The sequence below is a fragment of the Symphodus melops genome, assembly GCF_947650265.1.
Source record: "Symphodus melops genome assembly, chromosome: 1".
Taxonomy (NCBI): Eukaryota; Metazoa; Chordata; class Actinopteri; order Labriformes; family Labridae; genus Symphodus; species Symphodus melops.
Genome location: NC_136691.1, coordinates 10104558 through 10128518, shown reverse-complemented (window position 1 = coordinate 10128518; position 23961 = coordinate 10104558). Strand labels below are relative to the sequence as shown.

The following is a 23961-nucleotide window of genomic DNA, read 5'->3' as shown; positions in this document are numbered from 1 at the left end:
AAGTGCAATGGAATTGGGCTACAACACAAACAAACTGTAGGCTTCTTGGTGCCACACAATTCTCAGTTTGCTGGAACATGGATAGCCCAGTGTAGGTGAGTTGCAAAGATGAGAGTGAGGAGGTCCCATTTCAGAGGTCAATGCACTCATTCATATCGGCTGGAAAGAAGGCTGAGAACTTTGTGGAATGTCCCAGACAAGGCGTCCACGTCTGAGGGGAGTATTGTGCGATAGAGACTCTGGACTTGACAGTTTGACACTGACTTTTCCCCCTCCAGTGGGAGTCTTTGTGTGATACTGGTAAGCACACACACAAGAGACCCACTGTTTATAAAGTCAATGACATGAAGTGCATTGAACAGCATCTGTTTCCTCATCTGCAACATGTGGTTTTGATCATCTTGTTTGAGGCTGGATATGTATGGATATCTTTAAATGTAAAGAGTGAATTACAGGCATTTAGGGCTCAACTCTGCAAGCAAGACACTTTTATAAAAAAGGGTTTTGTTTGGCATCCTTAATTATATCTTATATGAGACACAAAACATGTGTTGTTAATTCCAAGTTAGCTCAGCAAATACTCCCAGCTGTTTCTCATATTCAAAAAGGCTGTAAATCTTTACATGGTGCAAATGAAATACTTATAAATTAAAAATTGTAGGGAGAAGACGATTGATTACCTGAAACGATTCTTTGTTCTTCTTCCCTCTATAATGTGTCAAAGATTTAATTCTGTCTGGTATTTGTTACACTAAAGCATTAGTCTTATTTGGGGTTGGAAAGGCTGTAGGCACATGAATAGGTGTTTACTTCTCCTAGGTGGTTGGCGTGTTAAAGGGGGTGAGGCTACCTCAATGAGGTTTAACGATCCAGTAATATAAGAAATGAAAATGCTTAGCTGCTCAAACATACACTTTGATATAATCCGCTTGGAATTATTTCAATTTGCAATACATATGCAATCTGTAATGGTGCTTCTGATTATAAAGTTTAGTTTACTTTGTTCCTATTTTTGCATACAAATTAATACTATATTTTGCAGTACATGGGGCAGTTTCAGACAACCTTAAAGCCGTGGTGTGATTATTTTTGATTGCTAATTCAAGAGACTAAGTCTACAAATTCAAAAACCATTTAGTTCTGAACCGTTAGCTATAAGCATAAGGACTGAAATGGGGGGGGGGGGGGATGGGGATCTGTTGAATCTGTCAATAAAACGTATGCAGTATAAAGTAGTCTATGTGTGGAGGGCAACCACACTAGAGAAACTGTTTATCAATGGGATTATTAGCTTCAATTCAAGGAGTAAAGTGCTCCCGGTGACATGTCAGATTCCCAGCCATTTATTCCTTGTGACTTCATGGTTCCCCAGACACCCCAGTTGGAGGTTAGAGATCTTTGAGAACTGACTCCAGTCACACCTTCGGGATTACAGAAGTCAACCCCTCTCGTTATTTGGGGAAATAAGCCTCCCTCTCTCTATCTATCTTTCTCTCTCTCTTTATTTCTCTGTTAAGTGGAGGTCTTTCAGCTTTCTAAGACGAGACCAAGGTCAGCGAGTTTCTGCTTTACAAATTCCACTGGGGGCCTAAATGCGGCTGGTAGTGGTTGGCACAGACTGCACAAAGTGGCCTTTTCTGTTTTTTTGTTCTGGACTAATGAATGTTAAGGATCCAAGCATTAATTTGGAACTACACTAAAGCTTATTTGGGCCAGAGTAATTAATGCTTGCCTCGTGGCTAAAAGAACTTGTGTCAGGTCAAATTAAAGAAAATCTTCTGACTTAAAGTGTAGACTACTATTGGTGTACGCGAAAGTGTCGGCTACTATTGGCACTTTGGGTGAACCAAAAGTATTCTCCTTCATCCAAACACACAAGTCAGCAGGTCATTAGAGTGCTTCGTTAATTCCCTTCTCCTTGATTCCTGAATGCTTCTTTTCCTAGGCCATTGAAACCAAATACAAACATCTAGTTGTCTAATTATGTTACCAACACCAACAGTATAATTAAGAGTTTGATGTTTTAATAGTCGACATGTCTTAATTACTTGCTGTGTAAAACAAGATCCCAGAGGAGACAATGTTATATTGAAATCCCTGACTGTTTCAGTTGTCTGTTTTATTGTTTCAGGTCATACAATCTTTTAAACTTGGAGAACGTTCTGGAAGCATGGTTGATGCTTGTGATTTCAGATTGAGTGTGTCTGACGTGAATGACAGCTGCCTATGATTGAGAACCCTCTGATTGAGTCTTGCACAGAATTCTTCTGGCTATGCAGCTCTCAAACGCTCACAGTACCTACAGTACGTTCTCTAATAGGAGGAACAAGCAAGGAGAAATGATTAGATGGATAAACATGGGGGGCTTTATTTTAATCAGTTAAGCATTAATAATTATTTTACACATTAATTTGGCGATGTTTGTACTTGACTTACATCAATAGTTTGCATTGGGATGAACGAGTTAAGAAAATCATATTTTAATGCAGAGCTTTAAAAGAATTGATATACTTGCATAGCGGTTTTAGCAGGGAGCAAACTAAGCAGTGAATACCAACAGAATACAGAAATCTGTTGGATTTGCACTCGGGGCACGAGGCACAATTTTCCTGTTCCAAAATGTTTCTCTCATTGCACAGAAAAGTTTCACACTTTGAAGATGTCTGACTTTATGAGGAGTAAAGGGGCACTTGTTGTAGTTCACTGCAAGTTCAAGATGGATCCTGTTGGTGCCGTATTTGCCTTACTCTCAACAATACTAAACTTAAATTTTTCCAGGATTGACCCACAAAGTAAATCAGTGCTTTCCAAACCACATGCACATGTAATATTTATGAGTTAGGCTTTTACCATTGTAGGATTTGTAACCCAACTATTTGTTGGTGGTTTGGTCAGAATGGATAATAAAGACTATGGTCATTGTCTGACTTTAAAATATAACATCTGACTTTAGAATATGTGGTTCAAAATCCAACAAGCCAAACAGGTAGCCTGTTTACTGAATATTTACGGTAAGCCTAACAGCTTGTTACGCCACTTACTGAAGGTCGTACATTAGCGTCTAACTGTAAACCTCATCGGATGTATATCTTGTTGTCTCTTTTGGTGGCTGTTATCTGGACCCAATACCATTCTCATCAAGCTAAAGCTGAATTATCAGATGTCCAATGTCTGACGCAGCAGATCAAACTGATATCAACATCCATCGAACCACAATGAACCCTTGTGACTCTAAAATGTAATCACATGATTGTGATTATGTTGCAAACTGCTGATGCCTATTAGCAAACATGAGCATGCTAAAAATTGAAGCAATGAAATATGTCAGCATTTTATGGTTTAGTGCTTTCATAAAGCCCTTCCAGCTGTTAGCATAACTGTAGGATCTGTTTTGGTTTATTACCCTTGATATTGATTTATTGAAAATATTATTTGCCTTCACTGGGTGTATCTTATTCTACAAGTCATAAGCAGTATTTTCTCTCCAAACAATAGCATTAGGAAAGTATCAATTGCATTTACATGTTTTTCGTGAGATTTTTGAGCCACCTGCAGCTTCTTCTTTTTTTTTAGTCTCTTTATAGTTGTCAGCTTGAAATAAAGAAATGCGTTGGAGTATGAATGTATTGTGTGTGCATGCGTCACTGTGACTTAAAGGCAGTATTTAGTGTTAAATTCAGGAGGCTTGACAGGAGTGATGATGCACTGAGTCATTGGTGCATGCTGTGTCCTCTCCCTTCAGTCTTTCTTTTACCGTTTGGTGTGGTGTCTATCTTCATCCCTGCTGCTGTTGTTTATCTGAACACATTTTCTGTCCGTTTATTATTTACTAACTCATCCCCTCTACTTTACACAGCGGGGAAGAAAGCCTGCAAGAGGTAAACGATTAAAGAGGGCGTGTGTGAGTGAGTTTATGTTGATGTCTGACAGCTAAGAGATAAGATTTCCTTTAGATTGGTTATTACAAAAACAGACCCTAAGGCTCTCTCTCTCACACACACATTGTGGAGGGCGAGAGAATCTGTCAGCAGCAGTCAGCCCTGTCACCTGTCAGCTTCTTGAATTATTTCTGAGAAGAGCTTTGCCTGTCTGAATGATTTTTTTGATTCATTTTGCTCAAAAAGAGCCTCACATTTTTTTTACTTTTGACATTTTCCATCTGCAGTACAGATACAGGAGCAGCTGGTGTTGTGCTGTGAAGCAGTGTCTCCTACTCATTGATCAGCTTTAGAAATGTCATCAATCAACTAAATCATTTCTAAGAGAATATATCGTTATCTGATGTGATGAAGTAAGCTCACATGACCTAGTCAGCAAGACAGGTATAATGTTTTATTCATTTGAACACATCTACATTTGATGCTATTAACAGCTGGCATTCAACATTTCTTAGAAGTGTCTGTTTGCTTCAGTTAACAGACACAGTTAAGCTTCTACCATTGTATTCTCAACAGGGGATGTTCATAACACAAAAACATGTCCATAGCACTCCAACATTTCAGGGTCTTGATTATTGATGGTTTTCATATTCACTACAAATCACAACACTATGAGAATTTGATCTGCAGAACCAACCAATCATGGTTGTCAACCTGTCCTAATAATATAATAATAATCGCCAGTAACGGCATAAAACCCCACAAATAAATCTTAGCCGAAGGGATTTGCTTTTCAACTGCTATTTCCTATTGCTTAAATGTGTTTTTGTACACAGGTATCTTATAGAATTGCATATAATTTGCACATCTATGACTAGTATTCCAGTAGATGTTGTGACAGTACAGCAGCTTATAAAAAGATGATTTTGAGATGCAGCTGCTATTTATGTTGACGCTCTGCAGGATCCTAATTAGTTATTTTCACAAGCTGTTGACAGTAGAAACACTTGAACGAAAAAAGCACACCACTATGGCAAGAGATGTACAAATGTCAAAGTAAAAAATATACAGTATTTCAAACTGTATGAACACTTCTCCACAAAGGGATGCAATCTCATGCCAGATACATTGTCTTGGAGGCTGAAAAAACTCTTGAATGCGGAATGGCAGGGTGCAGACTTTGAGACTATTCCTCAAACCTGTTTACCAAAAAATGAACTTTAATCTGAATGTCAGGTTGAAGTCCAATAACTCCAATGCATTACGTTCATCTACAACGCATGACTAAGTGCTGAGAGAAGAGCTCACCAGGGAGAGGAAAAAAGTGAAATGCAGTGATTAAAAAAAAGTGGAGACCTAAGTTTCAACATTGAGACAGATAGGAGAAATAAAAAAGAACGAGTGGGGATGAGGGGATGGAGAACGAAGTAGCATGACAGAAGGAAAGAGCAACAGCGATATGCTCAGATGAAAGCTGAAATCGTAAAAAAAAAAGAAAAGAAAAAAAGAAAGAGAGAAAATAGAAGAGGTGTAAAGATGAGGAGTTAAATAGCAGCAGCATATGACACAGATATTTCATCAGGGCCCCTTCAGGGCATCTTATGTGACACATTTTTCGTTGCGAAGCAGGCAGAGTGAGCATATGGTGGTATGTAATATTGATTGCACATGAGTGCCCGTTTCTTGGTGTGGCAAAACAGCCCTGCAGTGATTTCATGGCATTTTAAAAACCAGTGCTCTTGCTCCTCAGTCTCTAGTTGGTTTAGCTCATTAAAGATTTAAAAAACAAAAGTGAAACAAGCATCACTTACCCCAAAGTGAGAGAAGAGAAACAGTGCAAAGGGATACAATGGGGGATTGAGTGAGAGAAGAAAGCAAGATCAAGGAAAGAAAGAGGTTGATCTGTTAGTCGGGGAAACAAAAGGGAAATGTGAGAAAATGTCTCAGAGTAAAGGCAGAGGGAAAATTAAAAGGCACAAAGGGGCAGCTAAAGAAGGAAGTGGGAGCTTCGTATAATGCTTGCACATTAACACACCCTTCATAGGTCAAAGATCGAGCTCTTTGAGAGTGTGTGAATAGCTGTGTTTGTTCTGCTAGACATTGCATCTGAATGGGTCTTTGTTAGAGTTCAGTATGTATAGATTTTAAAATGATGCAAAAACAGCCAGAGGGGAAGTATTTGCAGAAATTGAACATCAATTCAGCTTTGCTCTGCTAGAATCTCTGGTGACAGATTTTTTTTTTTCTTTTTTAGACCTCAGCGCATTTCAGAGGTTCTTATTGAACATGCATCGATTCTGCTGCCTGTTCTTCCTTCACCACCCTCCTGGGATTACTGAGCTTTAAGCCAGTAACTCACAGAGAAGCAGTCAAAGCTCCTTATTGAGCCGCTCTGTCTCCTACTACACAGATTCAAGATCAGATACCCTTACAAGAATCATAAATGCAGCAATTAAGCTCTTTTTAAACCTACCTTTCTGTGCTGGCGTGGAGGTTGGCAGCACTGGGGTGAGGGGTCTTCTTTCTCCTCATCTCTCTTCCTGTCCTTCTTGAGTGTTCGGACGTATGAGATTCTCCTTTTGATGCTTCTGTCCTTTTTTTGTGCCTCTGCAGGGACCTGTTTGGTTCTGCTTTGCTGGCCCCAGTTCTGGCTAGACAGGATGGGATGTTCCAGGGCAAGGGGTGCAGGTGCTCCATGCCAGTCTGTCTCCAAGTAAACATGAACGCACACACACACAGCCGTGAGCAGGACACCTAAACGCAGCAGCAAAACCCAGGTGAGTCGCTCTCTGCCCATGTCCAACCACTATTTTTAGTTTCTTTTTGCTTTTGCTATCCCATTCTTCTTCTTGTCCCAGATATTTCTCTTCTCTTCCTCTTCTCTTGTCTTGTATTCTCTTCTCATCCAGCCGCTCGTTCCCTTCAGGTTCAAAGTAAACCACTGCACATAGTGCTGTAAGTTAAAGAACCAAGGAGCATGTCAGGAACACCTTTGCTCATAATATCCAGCACACGTGTGACTGCATCATGAGCGAATGATTATGTGCTTTGCTAGTGTGTGTGTGTGTGTGTGTGTATGTATGTCTGGGTCATGAGACTCTGCTCACAGAACCAGAAGTACAATGTGTGCTGCACTCTTTGAAAACTTTTGGGAACTCCCTCCTCACACGCTCATGTTCCCCCTGTTCCCCAAACACACACGCCCCTTTAATTTGCTTTCTTTTCTTTCTATGAGGATCACACTCAACCGCACACACACACACACACACACACACACACACACACACCCCTCTGTAGCTCTGCCCCCTCCCTGGGGTTGCCCGTCCCGCCTTGCAGACTCTCAGGTTACTTTGTAACTCTAGACATGGGCAGGGCCAGCACCACGGGTCCATGCAGGTCCTTCTCAGCATCTGCATACAGGCTGCCTCTCCCACCATGGCAGAGCTTATCCTGGATTAGCAGTACAGATAATATTGCTCATATTTTTTTTATTCTAGCAAAATGTACGAAATATGCAGTTTAAGTCTTAAACTCGATGTGCATTTGTGTTCAAGGTTTTGCAAAGCTGTTTTGGCCACACAAACATTTCATCATCATCGCATTTCATAAAGCATTATGTTTTTCTTAATCTTCTTCTGTTTGCATCCCTGCACAGATTCTGTTGTTTCTGCGACTGATACGTTTCTCTGGAAGCTAAACTTTCTTCTGAGTTTTATTTTCCACGGCAATCATTCTCAAATGTTTAATTTGTAAGCCAACACTTGCCTCATTGTACTCTCAAATTACTTCATTATCTTTGTCATTGATTTCCCTCCAGAGACTGCTAAATCTGCTGTTTGATCCAACTGAAAATCAGAGCCCCTTCTTGTGTGTCCGTTTAATAAATGTGTTATTGATATTTTAAATGAAGACAGCTCACATAATTTATAGGGCCTGCCAGAGCGGATTGTATTTGGAAGGAGAAAAGCAGTTTTCACAGTTTTACTTTGAGAGGGAGTGAGCTTCACAGATCACCCCGACACAGCTTAATCTTATAGAGGAAATAAGTGATAATGATAAGGCTGTGTCATCTCTGTTGGTTAGTATCACTGGCGGACTTTTGTGTTGGTGAATATAAGCTTTAAATGAGCTCTCTACTGCCCCCTTATGAGTATATAAAATACCTATCTGCCCTCTATATCATCGAAATTAGATCAGCATCAGAATTTGAAGCTGAATTGCAGCATACTTTGGTGTCTTAGGATAAAAAACCTACTTTTCAAAATAGAAACATGGAAAAAGATGTAGAGACCATATGACAGGAGGAAGAATATCATAAAGGTATCATGACATACATATCACTATAAGCTTGAAAGGAACTTGTTAGGCATGATTGGTAAATGACAACAGCAATGACGTTAAATAACTCGGACTGGTGCTGATAGCCGGGTTAGGTACTTTCTAAATCCATCAATTTTATTCACAGTGAACTATGTGTTCATCTATATAACCAAAAAATCAGACTACAATTGTGGAGTTTTCCTTGTTCTGGAAAATCTATTAAATGAAATGTATTTCATTGGGATTTAATTAAGTTCTGACCATTTAAAATTATCCTGAAATATAGTCTAAGCATGGACCAGTATATCCAAAGTGAGAATGAAACAGGTTGATGACACAATTACAAAGACGCATCTCTTCTGCCCTCCAGTGGTAAGTCATGAACACTTCACACTTCCATATAGATTGGGGTATGGAGCAATTAAAAATCTTCAAGCGATGTAGGTCAAATTAGGCAAAGCAAGGACACCTTTTGTTTGCATACACAACTCTTTGTGTGTTTTTTTTTTTTTTTACACACCTTTGACTGTAAAGTACAGTGTGTGCTGAAAGGTAAGTACATCTATCTTTTAAATGACAAGAATGACAAGGCTCACCAAAGCTGAGAAAAAAGTCTGTCGAACACATGTTCCATTAAAAGAAACCCTGTTTCTGTTGTGGCTTTTTTCAGATTGAACCCAGATTTTCTTAAACGGAATTTCACATATTGCAATGATTTGGCTGAAATCCACTGCCACATGGAATGCAAGTGTGTCTGTTCTCTCTTTGCCTCTCTTTCCCTTTCTCTCTGTTTTTCTCCTTTCCTATTTCCCACTGCGCAGGTCATGCAAACTTGATCCTATAGGCTCGTCCTTTTTTGGGAGAATACAAAAGTCAGCCAACATAGGTCAGGCAAAGGCCCACTGTTTGCTCAGGAAGTAAACCACAGAAACATTGAAGGCACTGCAAGAAGGTAAGCTTCTGTCAACATTGGAGAAAATATTTATCATAATGGCAGAAAATCTTAAACATGATAACCTGGCTGTTATCAGCCTGAAATGACACAACACACACTGCACTGAACAATGTCACAAATAGCAGCATCAGCAGCCCAATAAAAGATGCTGCCTTTGAGAAGTATTTGTTCCCAGCAGATTAAAAACAGCAGCTGTTGATAGAATGAAAATGAAAACTATGTGAAGTGTAAACTCAGCTCACACAGTGTTCCCATGTGTGATTAAAGGCTGAAAAAGGGCTCTAAGGTGAGCTTTTCACATTAAATGTACCTTCAAGCTCAAGGAATCTAAGATAAAGGCTTCAAGTTACCTGCAGGTGGGATTAACTGGACGCTATCTTGTAAACAAACAGCAAGTCTTCTGATAGTGATTTGGAGTAGTCAGGTTTCACAACCATCAGTAGAACTAGATTTAACTGGCCTGAAATAGATCTGTTTGCTCAGGGAAATAAAGGCCTGATTGCTTGAGTCCTGTACACACTTATTTATGTCAGGCTCAGTGGGAAGCAGCCATTTGTGACAGCGGCAGGTGAATGTAATATATCATATATTCTTTTTTAAAGTTGATTGCACACTGGCCCCATTGCAGTCAGAGTAATGCCAACCTATACACCCCATAGTCAACTGATCACAAACTTCGAAAGAAGCATTTAGAAACACTTTTTAAAACGTTCAGAAAAAAAGAGTCTCTAACTTACTGAATAAGTTCAGGCTGAAGAGTATCAGCCGGTTTAGCTTTGTAGGTTTAACCAACAATATAACAGAAGGACAGGACAACTCTTATCCTCAGTGACACATGATGCTAATTATCATTAGCGTTACTTCTAATTCTTTCGAAAGTAAAAAGAGGTTGGACACTATGGGCTATATTCACAGAGCCTACTAAGTACAAATAATTCCTCCTAGTCATGTAATTCTAAGAAAATAATTTGAATAATGATGTTTATTCTTTCACTTTGAGGTTGAGAATAGATTCCTGTAAGGATGAAAGTTATTCACAAAGCATCGTAGACCTAAAAAGAGCTCCAAAGTGACAGACTGTCTCCGAAGTTTTAGAGTTTCTAAAGAAAAAGTTAAAACTGTGAAAAGGAGCAGAAAAAGGTGTTCTCACAAACAATCACATTTCTACTCCTGCCTACTTATATCAATAAAAAGGAAATTACTGGAAGTACTCGCTCAGAGAACTGAAGTTTAGTACAGACAGGAGTCTTGATTGAAAAATAATGAATTATATCAGGCCTGAACAGACAACAAACATGTATTCAGATGATTCAGTCCATGTTAATCTTTCTTCAGGGGAACGTGAGGCATGTATGGTGAGTCCCGCTTAATGTGGATTACGCCACGGGTGCATCTGATCACTGATTTAAGATTAGAGATTTAGTACATAGCTTGAAATTAATTTTGTAAAATAGTGTTCATGATTAATCAAAGTCTGGCTAGATGATATGATTAGGCTGAGAGATTTCTTTGTCCTATGCCCGTTATCTTTTTTTGATCAACCAATCACAACTTTTGAATAAATGTGTCATACTTTCCTACTGCAACAGTGTCTCCTCTCTAAGGTATTCTCACTCTGAGAATGTTTCGATATCACTCCTAAACTACGAGTCCTCGTTAGAATTTTTTAAAATTGAATTAGGAGCTCTCTGGGATTATTCACACTGTGTGTGAATACCCAGGTTGCAATTCTATGGGACCAGAGATCAGAGTCAGTGAGAGGTTGGGTCAACAGCAAACATTTGATTAAGCTCCAATTTTTGGATACCTGTCCGTGGCCTTCACGCTACTATTTTAAAAGTATGCTGTCTATGCAGAATGAGTCTCTATTTTGTGTCAATAATGTATATATATATGTATTTTTTAATTTTACATCTCACACATTAAAAGTAAATGTCAAGCTTGTTTCCTTTTTGTTCATTGTTTCTCTGTTAAATGACCTTCTTTGGTCATATCTCATTGGGCGGTTTCCTATTGGACAGAGAGGGGTTGATGACATTTTAGTGCGATGGCTAAAGCAAACACTTTCATGGTTTCTAGCCTTGCTGAATCCAGCCAAAGCAAGGTACAGTAAGTCAATACAGCCACCACTGCACATATCAATAATTAATCAAAGGCAGCAGAAACAGAGAGAGTGAGGTTGACTTGGGATTTGAGAAACTTATTTACACTTAGCCTGTGATTTTTGGGATATGGACGAAAGTAAAATGGTATACCAGACTTAAAAATGTTGTGGTCTTGACTTCAATACAATTATGAGAATCTGAACATATTTTTATTTTCTCATCTGAATTCAATATGTTTCTGTGGTTAATATGCCATTTGAACTTGAAACATGGAATGGTTTGTCTTTTCAGATGGTAATCTGTCCGGAAGTGTTGAAATGATACGTTTCTACTTACACATATACAGCCTGGAATAGTCCGTACAACTTTATAACAGCATTTAGGCTATCTAGAGTAAGTATACTATGACGTTTGGGCAGGCGTTCATACGCAGATAAAGCAGCGGGAGCATTTTGGGATTAAGTGTCTTGGACAAGGACACATTGGACATGTTGCTGCAGGAGTTGGGGATCAACCCTCCACCTTCCGGTTGAGAGACGAAAACTCTATCAACTGAGCCACAGCTGCCTGGAATCGGGGAGGACATCAGACATCTAACATCTCTCTCTTCCTCCCAGGCCTCCACGTGTGGGTTTGGTTTTGCTAATACTAATACTTTTTTAATTCACTCATCCATACATTGCCTTCATGACAGATTTTCATGACAAGCCTTCATTACAGGGTTTAAACTTTGTTTTGCAATAAATCAAATTTCTTTATACCATGTTTCATGTGTGGTACCCCTTCTTTGTCACTTACTTTGAACCAGTTCTTGACACATATCAAAGAAAAATGGCCTCATCAGGAAAACAGCATGAATGAAGAGTTATAATTACTCACTGACTGAGAGTATTATTATTATTATTATTATTATTAGTAGTAGTAGTAGTATTATTATTAGTATCAATATTTCAATTGTCTATGCCTCAGACCTAATGGTAAGAACCCATCATGGAGAGGAAGTGTGGTCATGTCCTCACTGTGCAGTTGCCACTCTGGTTGACAGTGAGTAAAAAACAATAGGGATGCAGCATGTTGCTCATTTCGAGTTTAACTGTGACCTTGTGATGATTCTAAACTCAGCTGCTCATTACCACTATGCTCGTGTTGTAAACACCAGACATATTTATGGCAGCTGTTGGCCTAATTGGCTTATCAAAAGGTTAATTCTTACCGGGTAACACCTCGGAAGAAATATGACTCCATGATGTCAGAGACCTAGTGTTAGGCTGTTGATGTTGTGCAAGGCAAGTCAACAACAGAATGAACAGCTATTCTTATTCCATAGACTGGATGAACAAATAAACTATGGACATAACCATCGTCTCTGATTGGTTTATTGACCTTTATATAGGAGTCTCTAGTTTGCCATTTTGACACTATGCAGCTTTTTATCAAGCCATTGTTTTTTCAAAAACATTGTTTTTACAAACTCTTTTTACCTTTGAGTCCACAGCATCACCCTCTGCAGCCTTAGAGAAGACCTGCAGACACGACTGAGGGCATAGCAACACGACACATCATTACACAATATGTCAAACTAATGCGAGTTTTCACAGTTATTGTATAATTATTTTTTATTGTACTCTTATAAAACACGTTATTCAACACCAGCAAATAGTCTTTTATAGCTTCGTCAGTACATCTGGTAAGTAGAACTTTTCAGTGCCTCATTATTCTTAAAAATATACTATAATTGCAGCAGAGTTTAATGTAAGACTTTGTGAGAACAATCTGTTTTATCCTTATGGAGAAACTGTCAGAAAGGCTATTACCAATGTGAATTTAAAAGGTCAGGCCTATTCTGTCCCATTTTAAAGTGTTCTTCATAAAGAAAAAATCGAAGATAGCTACATATAAATAATTGACGTATTAGGGGACGCATTATAAACATCTGGAAAATACAAATGACTAAAGTCAAAGAGATGATCGAGAAAGTGAAATGAAATGGCCTAATTAACAGGACAGCAACAACACAAACAACAACAACAACAAAAAGAACAACTCTTGTTTGTGTAGTTCACTGTGATGTTTCAAAACATCATCTCCACAGTATTGGACCCCTCGTCCGGATGTTTGTGTTTCAGTATGGTTTTACACGAGTGTGTGTGAGTGTAGGCGCCCCTCCTACCCTCACTCCCCTCCTTGGAAGCCATACTCGAACATGATCTGGCACTGAGGCTCAGGTTCCCTTGGCCGCTTTGGCAGAGAGACGCACCGGGACCCTCTAGACACAAACTTACCGTCAGTAAAATGACCGTGGAGAGAATATTCGACGAGCTTGGACATTTTAAAAGGTAGGCTCTCACATTCATTTGTACTCTGTTTCAAGTCTTAAATTTGGTTTATTTATTGTGGCATCAAACTGTAAAAAGTTTTAGTATTAATTAAGGTTTTTTTTTTTGTTTGTTTTTTTTTTTTTTTTACATTTCCTCTCACAAAATCGTTTTTGAAAACAAACAATGCCAGAAGTTCGGTACTTTGGGTTTGAATTGTTATTGTCTGACAGATTGTTCTACCACATGGCTATGATTAGCCAAATAAAGGCTCAGACTTCACTGGTACTGGGTGTGGATTTTTGAAAGAAGAACTGATTTGACTTGTTATTAGAACTGCTTCTCAGTTCGAAGAGATGGTTGATGTAATGTAACCTACTAAAAGTTTAAGATGCAACTGTATGCTTTTCGGACCGCAGAAATGTCTTCATAGTTCTACAACTGTTGCATCCCCCCCTCCTATAGAACCTCGTTTTAGAGGAAACTTTTTGAGCTCATGTTTCGGATTCGGTACAATGGCTGTGCAAATGCAGACGCAAAGAAAGTTCCCATGGTGTGTGGTTCTGAAGGAATAGTCCCCAGAACAGTCTGGTCCGAAAAGACCTCATGTAACTATTTTAGAAAAAATATAGGTAACATTTTCCCTTTATTGAAACATAGAATGATATGTGTGATGTTTGTCCTTTTGTATAGCCCACCTGAATGTCTTGCTTCCCCACACTGGTTTGGTGGTAAAAAATAAATAAAATAAAAAGTTAAATAAAAGAAGGAAAAACCATGAAGGTGTATAGTACAACACATACAAGGATAATGATAATACATGTCAACATCAGACTCCAGCTTCTCTCATAACAGCCATTCACATTAGTTAAATACAGTATTTATTCATAATTGTTATGGGAGGTAATGTAAAGATGACCTCTCTCAGCCTAATCATATCATCTAGCCAGACTTTGATTAATCATGAACACTATTTTACAAAATGAATTTCAAGTGGTGTTTAGTGAGAATACGGATAAAGACTCAGAACCAATTGTCTTTGTGGGGTTCATCCTCAGAACCTTTATACATGTCAGGGGGAAACAAATATATTGACAAGCTCTGTTGGAGAGGATAAGTCATTTAAATACAATCAACCTCGACAGCGGAGAGTCAGATGTGCATGCAGCGTCATCCAAACACTTCCACAGGATAGTCACATGATGCTTACATCTAATTTACCTGAACAGTATTTCTTTTAAAATGTTAGGCAGTTCACAACAGAATTATTTGACCAGATCTGCTATATATTTTTTCCATTACACTCTGCAGTCACACCACTTGTCATCACTTCTTCAAATCTGGTGTCAACATATGTTCTAATAGATTTTCTCTTCCTCTAGGTTTCAGGCATGTCTGTACTTTGCAGCAGTCTTTCAGGCTGTAGCCTGCGGGATCCACTACCTGGCCTCCGTCTTCTTAGTGGAGACCCCAAACTTTGTGTGCGGTGCGCCCAGCAACATCACAGACGTCCTGTACGGTAACCTGACAGGATCGAGTCTTACTGACTTCCTGCCAGTCTTCAAGGAGGCGATGGGGCCTCTGGTGGTGAGGACAGCTGAGGGAGAGCAGTGGGAGCTCAGCCAGTGTCACTGCGCCCTACGAACCAACCCAACAGACTTCTCGTATGACTTTGATGGTAACAAAACAGTGAAAGCTTGCAAGGGAAACTTTGTTTACGATCACACTGAGGTTTACCAGAGCATCGTGACAGACTGGGACCTGGTGTGTGAGAATGGGTGGCTGGCCAAACTGTGCCAGCCCACCTTCATGTTCGGGGTGCTGATTGGAGCGCTGTTGTTTGGGGACATTGCTGACAGGTGAGCAGAGGTGTGAGTGTTGGTGGGTACAATAGCAGACAGAAATAAGACTAACACCTAAGGCACGTTAAGTAAAGTTGCAGCCTATTAGGAACATGTTCACCCTTGTGCATGGAAACAAGACTACATGTTTAACAAGTTCTTAAGAAGACTGGATATCCTTTATGTAGTCATAACCTTAAGAAGCACTTAAGCTGCTAGCCTTACAGTTAACATTAAAAGCAGTAGCGCAGTGGCCTTAAAATGTCCTTTTTGTTTCCAACTTTATTTAATTAGTGATTTTTAACATGCAATACCTCAGCTATGATATATTCTGACTCCTTCATTACAGCATTATACTAGACCGCTGCATCTGAAAGGCCTTACATAGCTCTGAAGAAGAAATGACAAAATTGAATAAATAAAACATTTATAACAAATATAAACATACTGCACTTTTTTCTCATTGTCTATCACCATCCAGAGTTGGGCGTGTGAGGATTCTAATGTTCACAAGCCTTTGTCAGTTTGGGCTCGGGGTGGCTGTGGCGTTCTCTGGAAACTATTATTACTTTATGGTGCTGCGCTTCCTCCTAGCCATGGTGAGTACAGAGTGTATTTATGCTCTTTATGCTTCCATATGTATAATAATGTGTTCTTGTTTTGCAAGCCAAAGTTGACGCATTGAAGGAATCTTGAATTAGTGGTTAGAGTGGTTAGAGTAAGAGAGCCTAGAAAGTTCACTTTCTCTGCCACTATGTGTCCAATTTCCTCTCATATTCAATCGCCAAAGTTCCCTTTAATACGTTTTGGAGCCGCCTCCTTTTAGTCATCTCACAGTCCCGTGAGCAAACCATCAACAGATGTCTGCTCCAGTTGTAAATGTTCTAGTTCTATATTTAGAACTGTGTAACTATAGGTTTACATACAAATAAGACGTTAAAACAATAGTTACGTTCTTTTTACATGTACTCACATTTGTGTTTCTGTGTGCATGCTTACGCATTCAAAACATGTTTACTGGGTGAAGGAGGGACGTTACCGCTTCAAGTCCACATGGCAGTGAAGTTGTTCTTAAAGAGCCACTACAGTCACTCCACTGTTTTACTCCTCCTGGTCTTCTACCATCCCCCCTCCTGCCTTAAATCCTCCATGGCTACAGCTGTTGTTTTCACATAGAATCAGACTCCAGATAGTGTACACTCTTGCTGCTCACACATTTCACACAGCAAAGAGTCAGTTTTTCTACTCACTCTGACAAAGAAAACAACATGTGTATGTCACAGATATATAGAAACATGCTTTAACGTCCATCCTCACGTTTTTTTCCAGGGCTATTTTATGATCATGCAAAGGCTCAGAAGTGATCACTGTGTAGTTTAATAGTAGGGTCAGTTTTCTGCTTTGAAGCAAGAATGCAACTTTTAAGAGACAAAATGACCTACATGTTTTAACCAATAAAAATAATTGTTTATAGAAAAAACTCAATCTAGTCATGATTTGTCATAGCTAGATTGAATTAATCTGACATTGAGATGAGTGTGTTTGATTGTTTCAATCATCAGTTACTCAATTTATTTCAATCAGGGGAGACTTAAGTAAAAGTTTACAATTACTTATACAGTTTAGGAAAAGATAGATTTGCAATTTCTTTGGTGATTAGACTCTGTCATGATGACAACATGCATTTAAAAGGGTACGAAGGCCGACAGCAGGATAGCATAACCACCCCTATATAGTCAATAGAATCATTATGCAAAGAGTACACAAACCAAAATCGGCTGATCACCACAGCAAGGATATAGTGGAAGTGGTAGAGAAGGAGTGGCTGAGTTGAATTAAGAAAAAATGTTAATGAATGTGTGAGAGAATATAACAAGTCTTCTTTCTTGAATCACACAGTATTTTCAGAAAGTACATTTTTCTAACCTGTTTTGAATGGTTTTATTTTTTATTTTTGCAAATTGTTCTATTCCTGCTTCGTTTTTATCCATCCTTTTAATTTCCTGTCTTTCTTGCCTCTTTGCTTCTTTCAATCATCTTTCATAACTTTTCCTTCTCTCCTTTCATTTCTGCTTCCTTCAGGTCTCCAGTGGCTACCTCGTGGTGGTGTTCGTCTATGTCACAGAGTTCACTGGCATCAAGGTGCGAACATGGACCTCCATGCATGTGCACGCTGCCTTTGCCGTCGGCGTTATGGTGGTGGCTCTCACCGGCTACCTGGTGCGGGTCTGGTGGATCTACCAGATCATCCTCTCCACCTGTACCTCCCCTTTTCTCTTCTTCTGCTGGAAGTTCCCTGAAACGCCTTTTTACCTGATGGCAAAGGGACGTTATAAGGACGCTCAGTTCCTGCTGGACACGATGGCCCGTGTGAACGGCCTCCAAAGCAATGTGAAGGTGGAGGAGCTGCTGGAGCCGGAAGAAAAAGAGAATGGCAGACCTCTTCTGGAGGAGTCGGAGGAGAAGGTGACACAGTCTGAAAAGAAGCTGTCTATCCTGGATCTGTTCAGCACCTGGAGGATGGCTGGCCGGACATGCACAGTGTGGGCCATCTGGTTCATTGGAAGCTTGGGCTACTACGTCTTCTCTTTGGGTTCAGTCAACCTCGGAGGAAATCAGTATGTTAACCTCTTCCTTGCTGGTAAGATGGGCGTCACTTTGCATTACATAGGCATGAAACAAGTGATAATGACATTTTAGTTAATCCAATTGGATGAATATTTGTGTTTTAATTTGGATTTAAACTTTACAACAGGTATAGGTTTGTGTTTCTGTGTGTGTTTTAGTGTGTGAGCAGTGCTGCTGGGCATTTTTTCAGGTTGCCTGTTTAACCTAATAAAAAAGCCACTTCCCTTGTAAACAGACCTCTTAGCTAAGTTTTTTCCTTTTTAACATGCTGAGAATGGTCCTACTTTTTTTGGAGAATCTTAACTGTAATGCAGTATACACTGTGTTTAAGGGTAAACTTTACTGATTCCCTTATGGGGGAAATGTAGGTGTTACAGCAGCTTGCAAATAGTAAAAAAGTAAAAAAATGAATAAAAAAAACAGAAATGAGGAAGTTTACATTGATTAAATAAAGGAAGAAAAAATACAATATAAATAAATAATACTATGCATGGACACTATGCACACTTTCACTTGTGGAAAGACAGATGAGACCAGATTAAAAACACTACATTAGTGTGTAGCATTAATGATATTGATCATTATTATACAGAGTCATGTGGTGATGCTGTTAAAAGCCTGACTGCAGATGGAATAAATTTGTAGTGTTTGTTTTGTAACATTTTTAAACCATTGGTTGAGCATTGGTTACGAGACGAAGAGATCATTGCTGAATCTCAGAAATTCGTAAGCAGGATTTAAGAACACATTTGTTCTTAAAAATGGTGGGGGAATGAGGTCCAATATTTTTTATTTATAACCACTGTTTTGCCTTTGTTAACTGTTTGGTTCCTTGTAACTGAGCATGAAAGTAAGCACACAATGAAGTAAAGGCAATTACCGTAAGTAAAGTTCCAGCTCTTTGTCTGAAAGTTGATTAGTTTCCCCTGAGGTTTTTATCTAATAAAGAAAATTAGATTTCTACTGTTGGCAAAGATCTCAAGAATTGATGTATTGCTTATTTGTTGTTGTGTTAAAAGCAGATGATGGTAGTATATAAAAAAATAATAAACAAGCACTTTTTCTTTCTTACTCTTTATGCTTTAATGTCATTTACTTTTTTTCTGGTTTCCAACAGGAACAAATATTATTTCATTTGTGAATTTGGAAACATACAATTACACACATTTTTGGAGGTTGAGTTTGACCAACAGTTCAGCCAGTTGTTTACGCCCCTCAAACGGAATGTGATCTGGGTGTCTGTGTAAAGGCTACGATAACCTCTGACCAAGAGCTGTTGTCATTGGCTGATTCCAGGTGCTGTAGAGCTTCCCTCTTATCTGGTTGGCTGTTTTGCCATGGACCGAATTGGGAGGAAGAATACTTGTGTCCCAGCTCTGCTCCTGGCCGGGGTCGCCTGTATGCTCATCATTGTGGTTCCTTCTGTAAGTGCTCACAGTGTGTTTTCTTCATGCTACCCACTTTTGTGGGATTGCCTGAACACATCAAAATGGCTGTTTCTGTGGAAGGGGAAACCAACCCTACACATTTCATTCAATATGTAGCTCTTCAATTACTGAATCAGAGTTTGCAACAAGGCTTCTGTTAAAAAATGTTTAACATAGATTCTACCCAATATTCCCAACACTATTATTGGCTCTTTGCTCTGACAGAGTTCAAATGAATTAATGTGGCTGTGCTGCAACAGGCTGTTAGACATTTTGATCCTTTCAATGTTGCACATTTGTTGGTACTACATTGGCTTTTGAAGATACAATCTTCATTTTGAGTCCTTTGATTTGTTAAAGGGGTGGGAATTTTAGGGTTACTGCCCTGGGATACTTGATACATGACCAATAGTACATCCTTCTGGATACACTTCTGTTTGACATCATTCTGCTGTCTTCTTCCTCTTCTTCTTTTATCCAGCTCTCAGCTCTTTTTTCATAAAGCTGTGAGGGATTTTTTAGGGAAATCTGTAAAGAACTCTGCATGGTTATACATTAGAATGTGTACATTTTTAACAAGCAATTTGAAGGCTGCTGATATAGCCACATCAATATTTTGTCCCACCCCAAAAATGTATGATTAATCTCTGGTGTATGATTTTAAAAAAGAAAGAACTTAGGCACAAGAATATAACATCTGTATGTTACACTCATGTCAGTAGTTGAAGCGGATATGATGAGTAGGCCTAGAGACAAAAGAATTTTACTAACATGTATGTGCACACTTCATGTCACCCCAGTATAAGTAAGTGTCACAGTTCGGCCACCCCAGTCAAAAAAAGTCTAGACACAACTCCGCTTTTTTTTGGTCTCAGTCCTCTTTGTTTGAACAATGTTAATTTACCTATCATGAAATTGTGCCTTTTATTTACTGGGATGTAAATGTGCATGTGGGCAATTTCTGAACTGGCACAAATTGTCTAAACATCTAGCTCTTCAGTTTCTTGTCATGACATTGACCATAGTAATAAAACCCCTGTTCCTTTATTTAATATACAACACATACAGTTCCCTCTTTCTATGTTCTGGGCCGTGACCCAATTAGCCCTGCTTATGGTTGTCCTGGAAAACAGCTGCTTCATAATGTCCAAGTAAATATGCCCTTTGACATGGAAAGCCATTCTAAACCGAGTGGAGCTGAAAAATAGCTGCTTGGAGACAGAAGAGACAACAATGGGAGAGAGTTGTGTCTGTATCTATCATTCATCATATTCATGTACAGATTTACCCTCACATACCTGTGAGAGAGCTTCATTGTGGAAGAAGTGATAAGAAGAATGATTAAGTAGAATAGCTGTTTAGACGGCGGTTGCTTAGTAACAGAATTTACATACAATGGGGCACTGACATTATTATGTCACCCAATGAGACCTTTTACTATAGCAAGTGTTAACAAGTCCTGCTAGCTTGGCAATTTTAGTGTTATGAGAAGGATAGCTTATCTTCACAGCTCTTCCTTCCTACTTGTTACACTCTACTGTAACATTGCTTATGCAGTCAATTTACCAGTATCTTATTGGAGTTTGCACATATTTTATGTGTGTTGAGGGTTAATATTACTTGGATGTCATCTTTTTTGTTCAATAAGGATTAATTTAATTTGTTGAAATATCCTTAACAGTTGGAAGCCTGTTAGCTTATAGCTTACTATAAAAGAGAAAATGGGGAAACCAGCTAGCTTGACACCATCTGAATGTGACAGAATGTTTCAACGAGCACAAGCTCACCGAATAAAATGTAAAATCTGGCTTGTTAGGTCCATACAGAAGTGAAAAAATAACCTTTTTTAGGTCAAAGCAACCAGCAGAGAGTATGGAAGCTAATGCTCCCTAACTGTTAAGCTAAGCTAACAGGCTGCTGACTATGAGGTTTGTATAAATGTATTCCCCTATTCTCCAATCTTACTCTCACACACAAAATACTAACATGAAAAGCATGCACGTACAAATATGAAAAGCAACCATTCCATTAAAGAACCTATGTAACTTTTCAATTCATCCTTAGCCTATAGAATTTGGATATGCTGTTTTTTAAATCCTAAAACATAAATATGTTAATGTACAGATAAACACTTGTTAAATACTTTTTATTAGATGAGACAAGTATGGGGATCTTGAGGAAGTCTGAAGGTCAATTATTTAAGCTTTTGTGTATCAATAATTCATCCACAATATCACTTTTACAGCAATGCTGACAAATACTGTATGTCCTCAAGAACATGATTATGTTTAGAATTACTGAGGTCATCGTTTCAGCCATTAAACACTGACCAACTAACTTTCTTGTCCACCACCTATTGCCCCATTTCCCACAGGACATCGAGGCTCTGGCTATTGCTCTCAGCATGACAGGAAAGTTTGCCATAGCTATTGCTTTTGGTCTCATCTACCTGTATACCTGTGAGCTTTACCCGACTATCATCAGGTGAGGACAAACATACTTTTATGACACAGAAACAAAATACCACAACTAGTCCTACAAACCCCATACAACATCATTTAACTATAACTTGACTTTCCGAACACCTGTTTAATTTCAGCTGCAGATATACAGTATTACACATTTCTTACACTAGAAAGTAAGTGAAGTACAGTAATCACTTCTTCTTTGTGTTGGTGATGATCCTCATGTATGTATTCTCCGTTCAGGTCTCTGGCAGTGGGTAGTGGGAGTATGATGTGCCGTGTTGGCAGTGTGGTTGCACCTTTCTGTGTGTACCTGTCGGACGTCTGGATCTACCTTCCTCAGGTATACTGCAGACATTTTCTTTCAGCTAGTTTTCTCCATAACATGTTTGAAGGGCTGTTTTCACCTTTTGCCTCACATTACCTTTTGATCTTGCTCCTATTTGCTATAATATTAAGGGAGTCCTGGCGAGAAAACAATAAACTAATTGTTCTTTCCTTTCATATTAACCTTCATGTAGCTCATTGTTGGAATCCTGGCCTTTGTTATTGGAGTGCTGACATTGTTTTTACCTGAGACCCTGGGCAAACCTCTAACCACCACCTTGGAAGAGGCGGAAGCTTTGGGACAGGAGCCCAGCAAGAAGAGCTCAGTGCAGGGAAATAAACATGCTGAGCAGGGACTGGAGATGAATCACCATGAAACTGCAGCCTGAGCTGAACACGGCTGAGAGACTCATGTGGAGAAGCATTTTGGATAAAAAACCAAGAGAAAGAGAGTAGGTATGCTTGCCACAATAAAATAGTAACATCATTGATTTTCATTACATTGATATATGGATCTTTAGAACATGCTGAAACGTGTTTGTTGACATTTTATTCTGCACAATGACCAACAGTTTGAGACTTAAGGGGCCTTAACACATTGCAGAATTGCTCATGCATACAAACAGATTTTAACAATGAAACAATCAGTGACAGATAAGGTGCATGCACAGCATTTATAAATGATGTAAGTGACAAGATCATGTGCCATATGTGTATGTACGAGTCTTCAAGACTAAGGAAATAGGAAAGGTTAATACACTAATAGATGATAAACTTAAGAGGAATTTCAGTCTTATTTTTTTTTCAGTTTTAACTGTTATATCTTTAAATATAAGTACTTAATCAAGTGACATAGCTGTAAAAGAACAGTAGGGTTGGATAAAACAGAAACATTTTGGATCATTACAATAGACAGTTCAGTCAGACAACTCACGTGTGTATTTGTTTTAAATATTTATTGCAGCTGCAGAATAGTTTGTGTTTGGCTTGCAGGCTCCATCCTCATCACTCCTCCCAGTTTTATTTGACATGCAGAAATTTGAGGTGTGATGGTATAATATCTTAATATCTTTGCGTTCTCTGTAAAAACCTTTAAACTGATAACTCACCAAATATTGTTTTGAAATCTGCAGAACACCCAGGCTGTATTGAAATGAAATCATCCTTCTGTTTACATGATGAGATAATTGACCTTATTTTAGTATTAAATATCTGAATTATTTTATTTTTGATTTTAAAGTGATTGTTTTCTAATTTTTTTAAACTTTTTTTTTTTTAAATCTCAGGGCATCCATTGTGGATATCACTGTGAATTCATTGTGAACCAAACCTACCTTCATTGTTTTTAACATCCTCAATTTGATCTAATTTAAAATGCCATTTCTTAGCTTTTATCTAAGGTAAGTGTGAGTGTGTTAGTGTGTGTGCATGTGTTACTAAGAACAATAGTTGATGTCTTAGATTTCTACTTTCAGATTAAGATGCTGGAGACGCTGAAGGAAATACAGTATACTCTAAAAATTACTACAGTACGGTACGTTCAAGAGCCAAAATGTGAGCTCCAAGAAGTATGGACCAAAGGAAGGAATTTTACCAAAGCAGTGTAGTAGAGCTGTATTTACCTACTTTGCGTTACTATATGGAATTACAAGTGTGTTTATGTTTCATATTGAAGACTACAGTGGTGCTTTATTTTGAAG

At 38.7% G+C, this 23961-nt stretch overlaps 2 protein-coding genes across 2 annotated transcripts in view; one reads left to right on the top strand and one right to left on the bottom strand.

Annotated features, from left to right (window-relative positions):
* Nucleotides 1–13209, bottom strand: part of mettl24 (methyltransferase like 24) — a 42258-nt gene extending 29049 nt beyond the window's left edge. Inside the window, exons 1-2 of the mRNA XM_079371348.1 lie at nucleotides 12740–13209; nucleotides 6352–6831 (exon numbers count right to left, since the gene is read on the bottom strand). Coding sequence (XP_079227474.1) covers nucleotides 6352–6675 — 324 coding nt within the window. The 5' untranslated portion in view covers nucleotides 6676–6831; nucleotides 12740–13209. The remainder of the gene's footprint in view (nucleotides 1–6351; nucleotides 6832–12739) is intronic.
* Nucleotides 13210–13338: 129 nt separating this feature from the next.
* On the top strand, nucleotides 13339–22763 carry slc22a16 (solute carrier family 22 member 16). The gene is made up of 8 exons (XM_079371334.1): nucleotides 13339–13594; nucleotides 14956–15432; nucleotides 15896–16013; nucleotides 17497–18055; nucleotides 19339–19466; nucleotides 21844–21953; nucleotides 22178–22277; nucleotides 22456–22763. The coding sequence occupies exons 1-8, from the start codon at nucleotides 13551–13553 to the stop codon at nucleotides 22648–22650; spliced, it is 1731 nt and encodes a 576-aa protein (XP_079227460.1). The 5' UTR covers nucleotides 13339–13550; the 3' UTR covers nucleotides 22651–22763.
* The last annotated feature ends 1198 nt before the right edge of the window (nucleotides 22764–23961 follow it).

Bases quoted from the DNA above. Each gene is read 5' to 3' on its own strand.
- slc22a16 (XM_079371334.1), top strand. From the start codon at position 13,551: ATGACCGTGGAGAGAATATTCGACGAGCTTGGACATTTTAAAAG. The intron at 13,595-14,955 runs GTAGGCTCTCAC...CTCTTCCTCTAG, and splicing joins GAGCTTGGACATTTTAAAAG to GTTTCAGGCATGTCTGTACT. The intron at 19,467-21,843 runs GTAAGTGCTCAC...CATTTCCCACAG, and splicing joins TCATCATTGTGGTTCCTTCT to GACATCGAGGCTCTGGCTAT.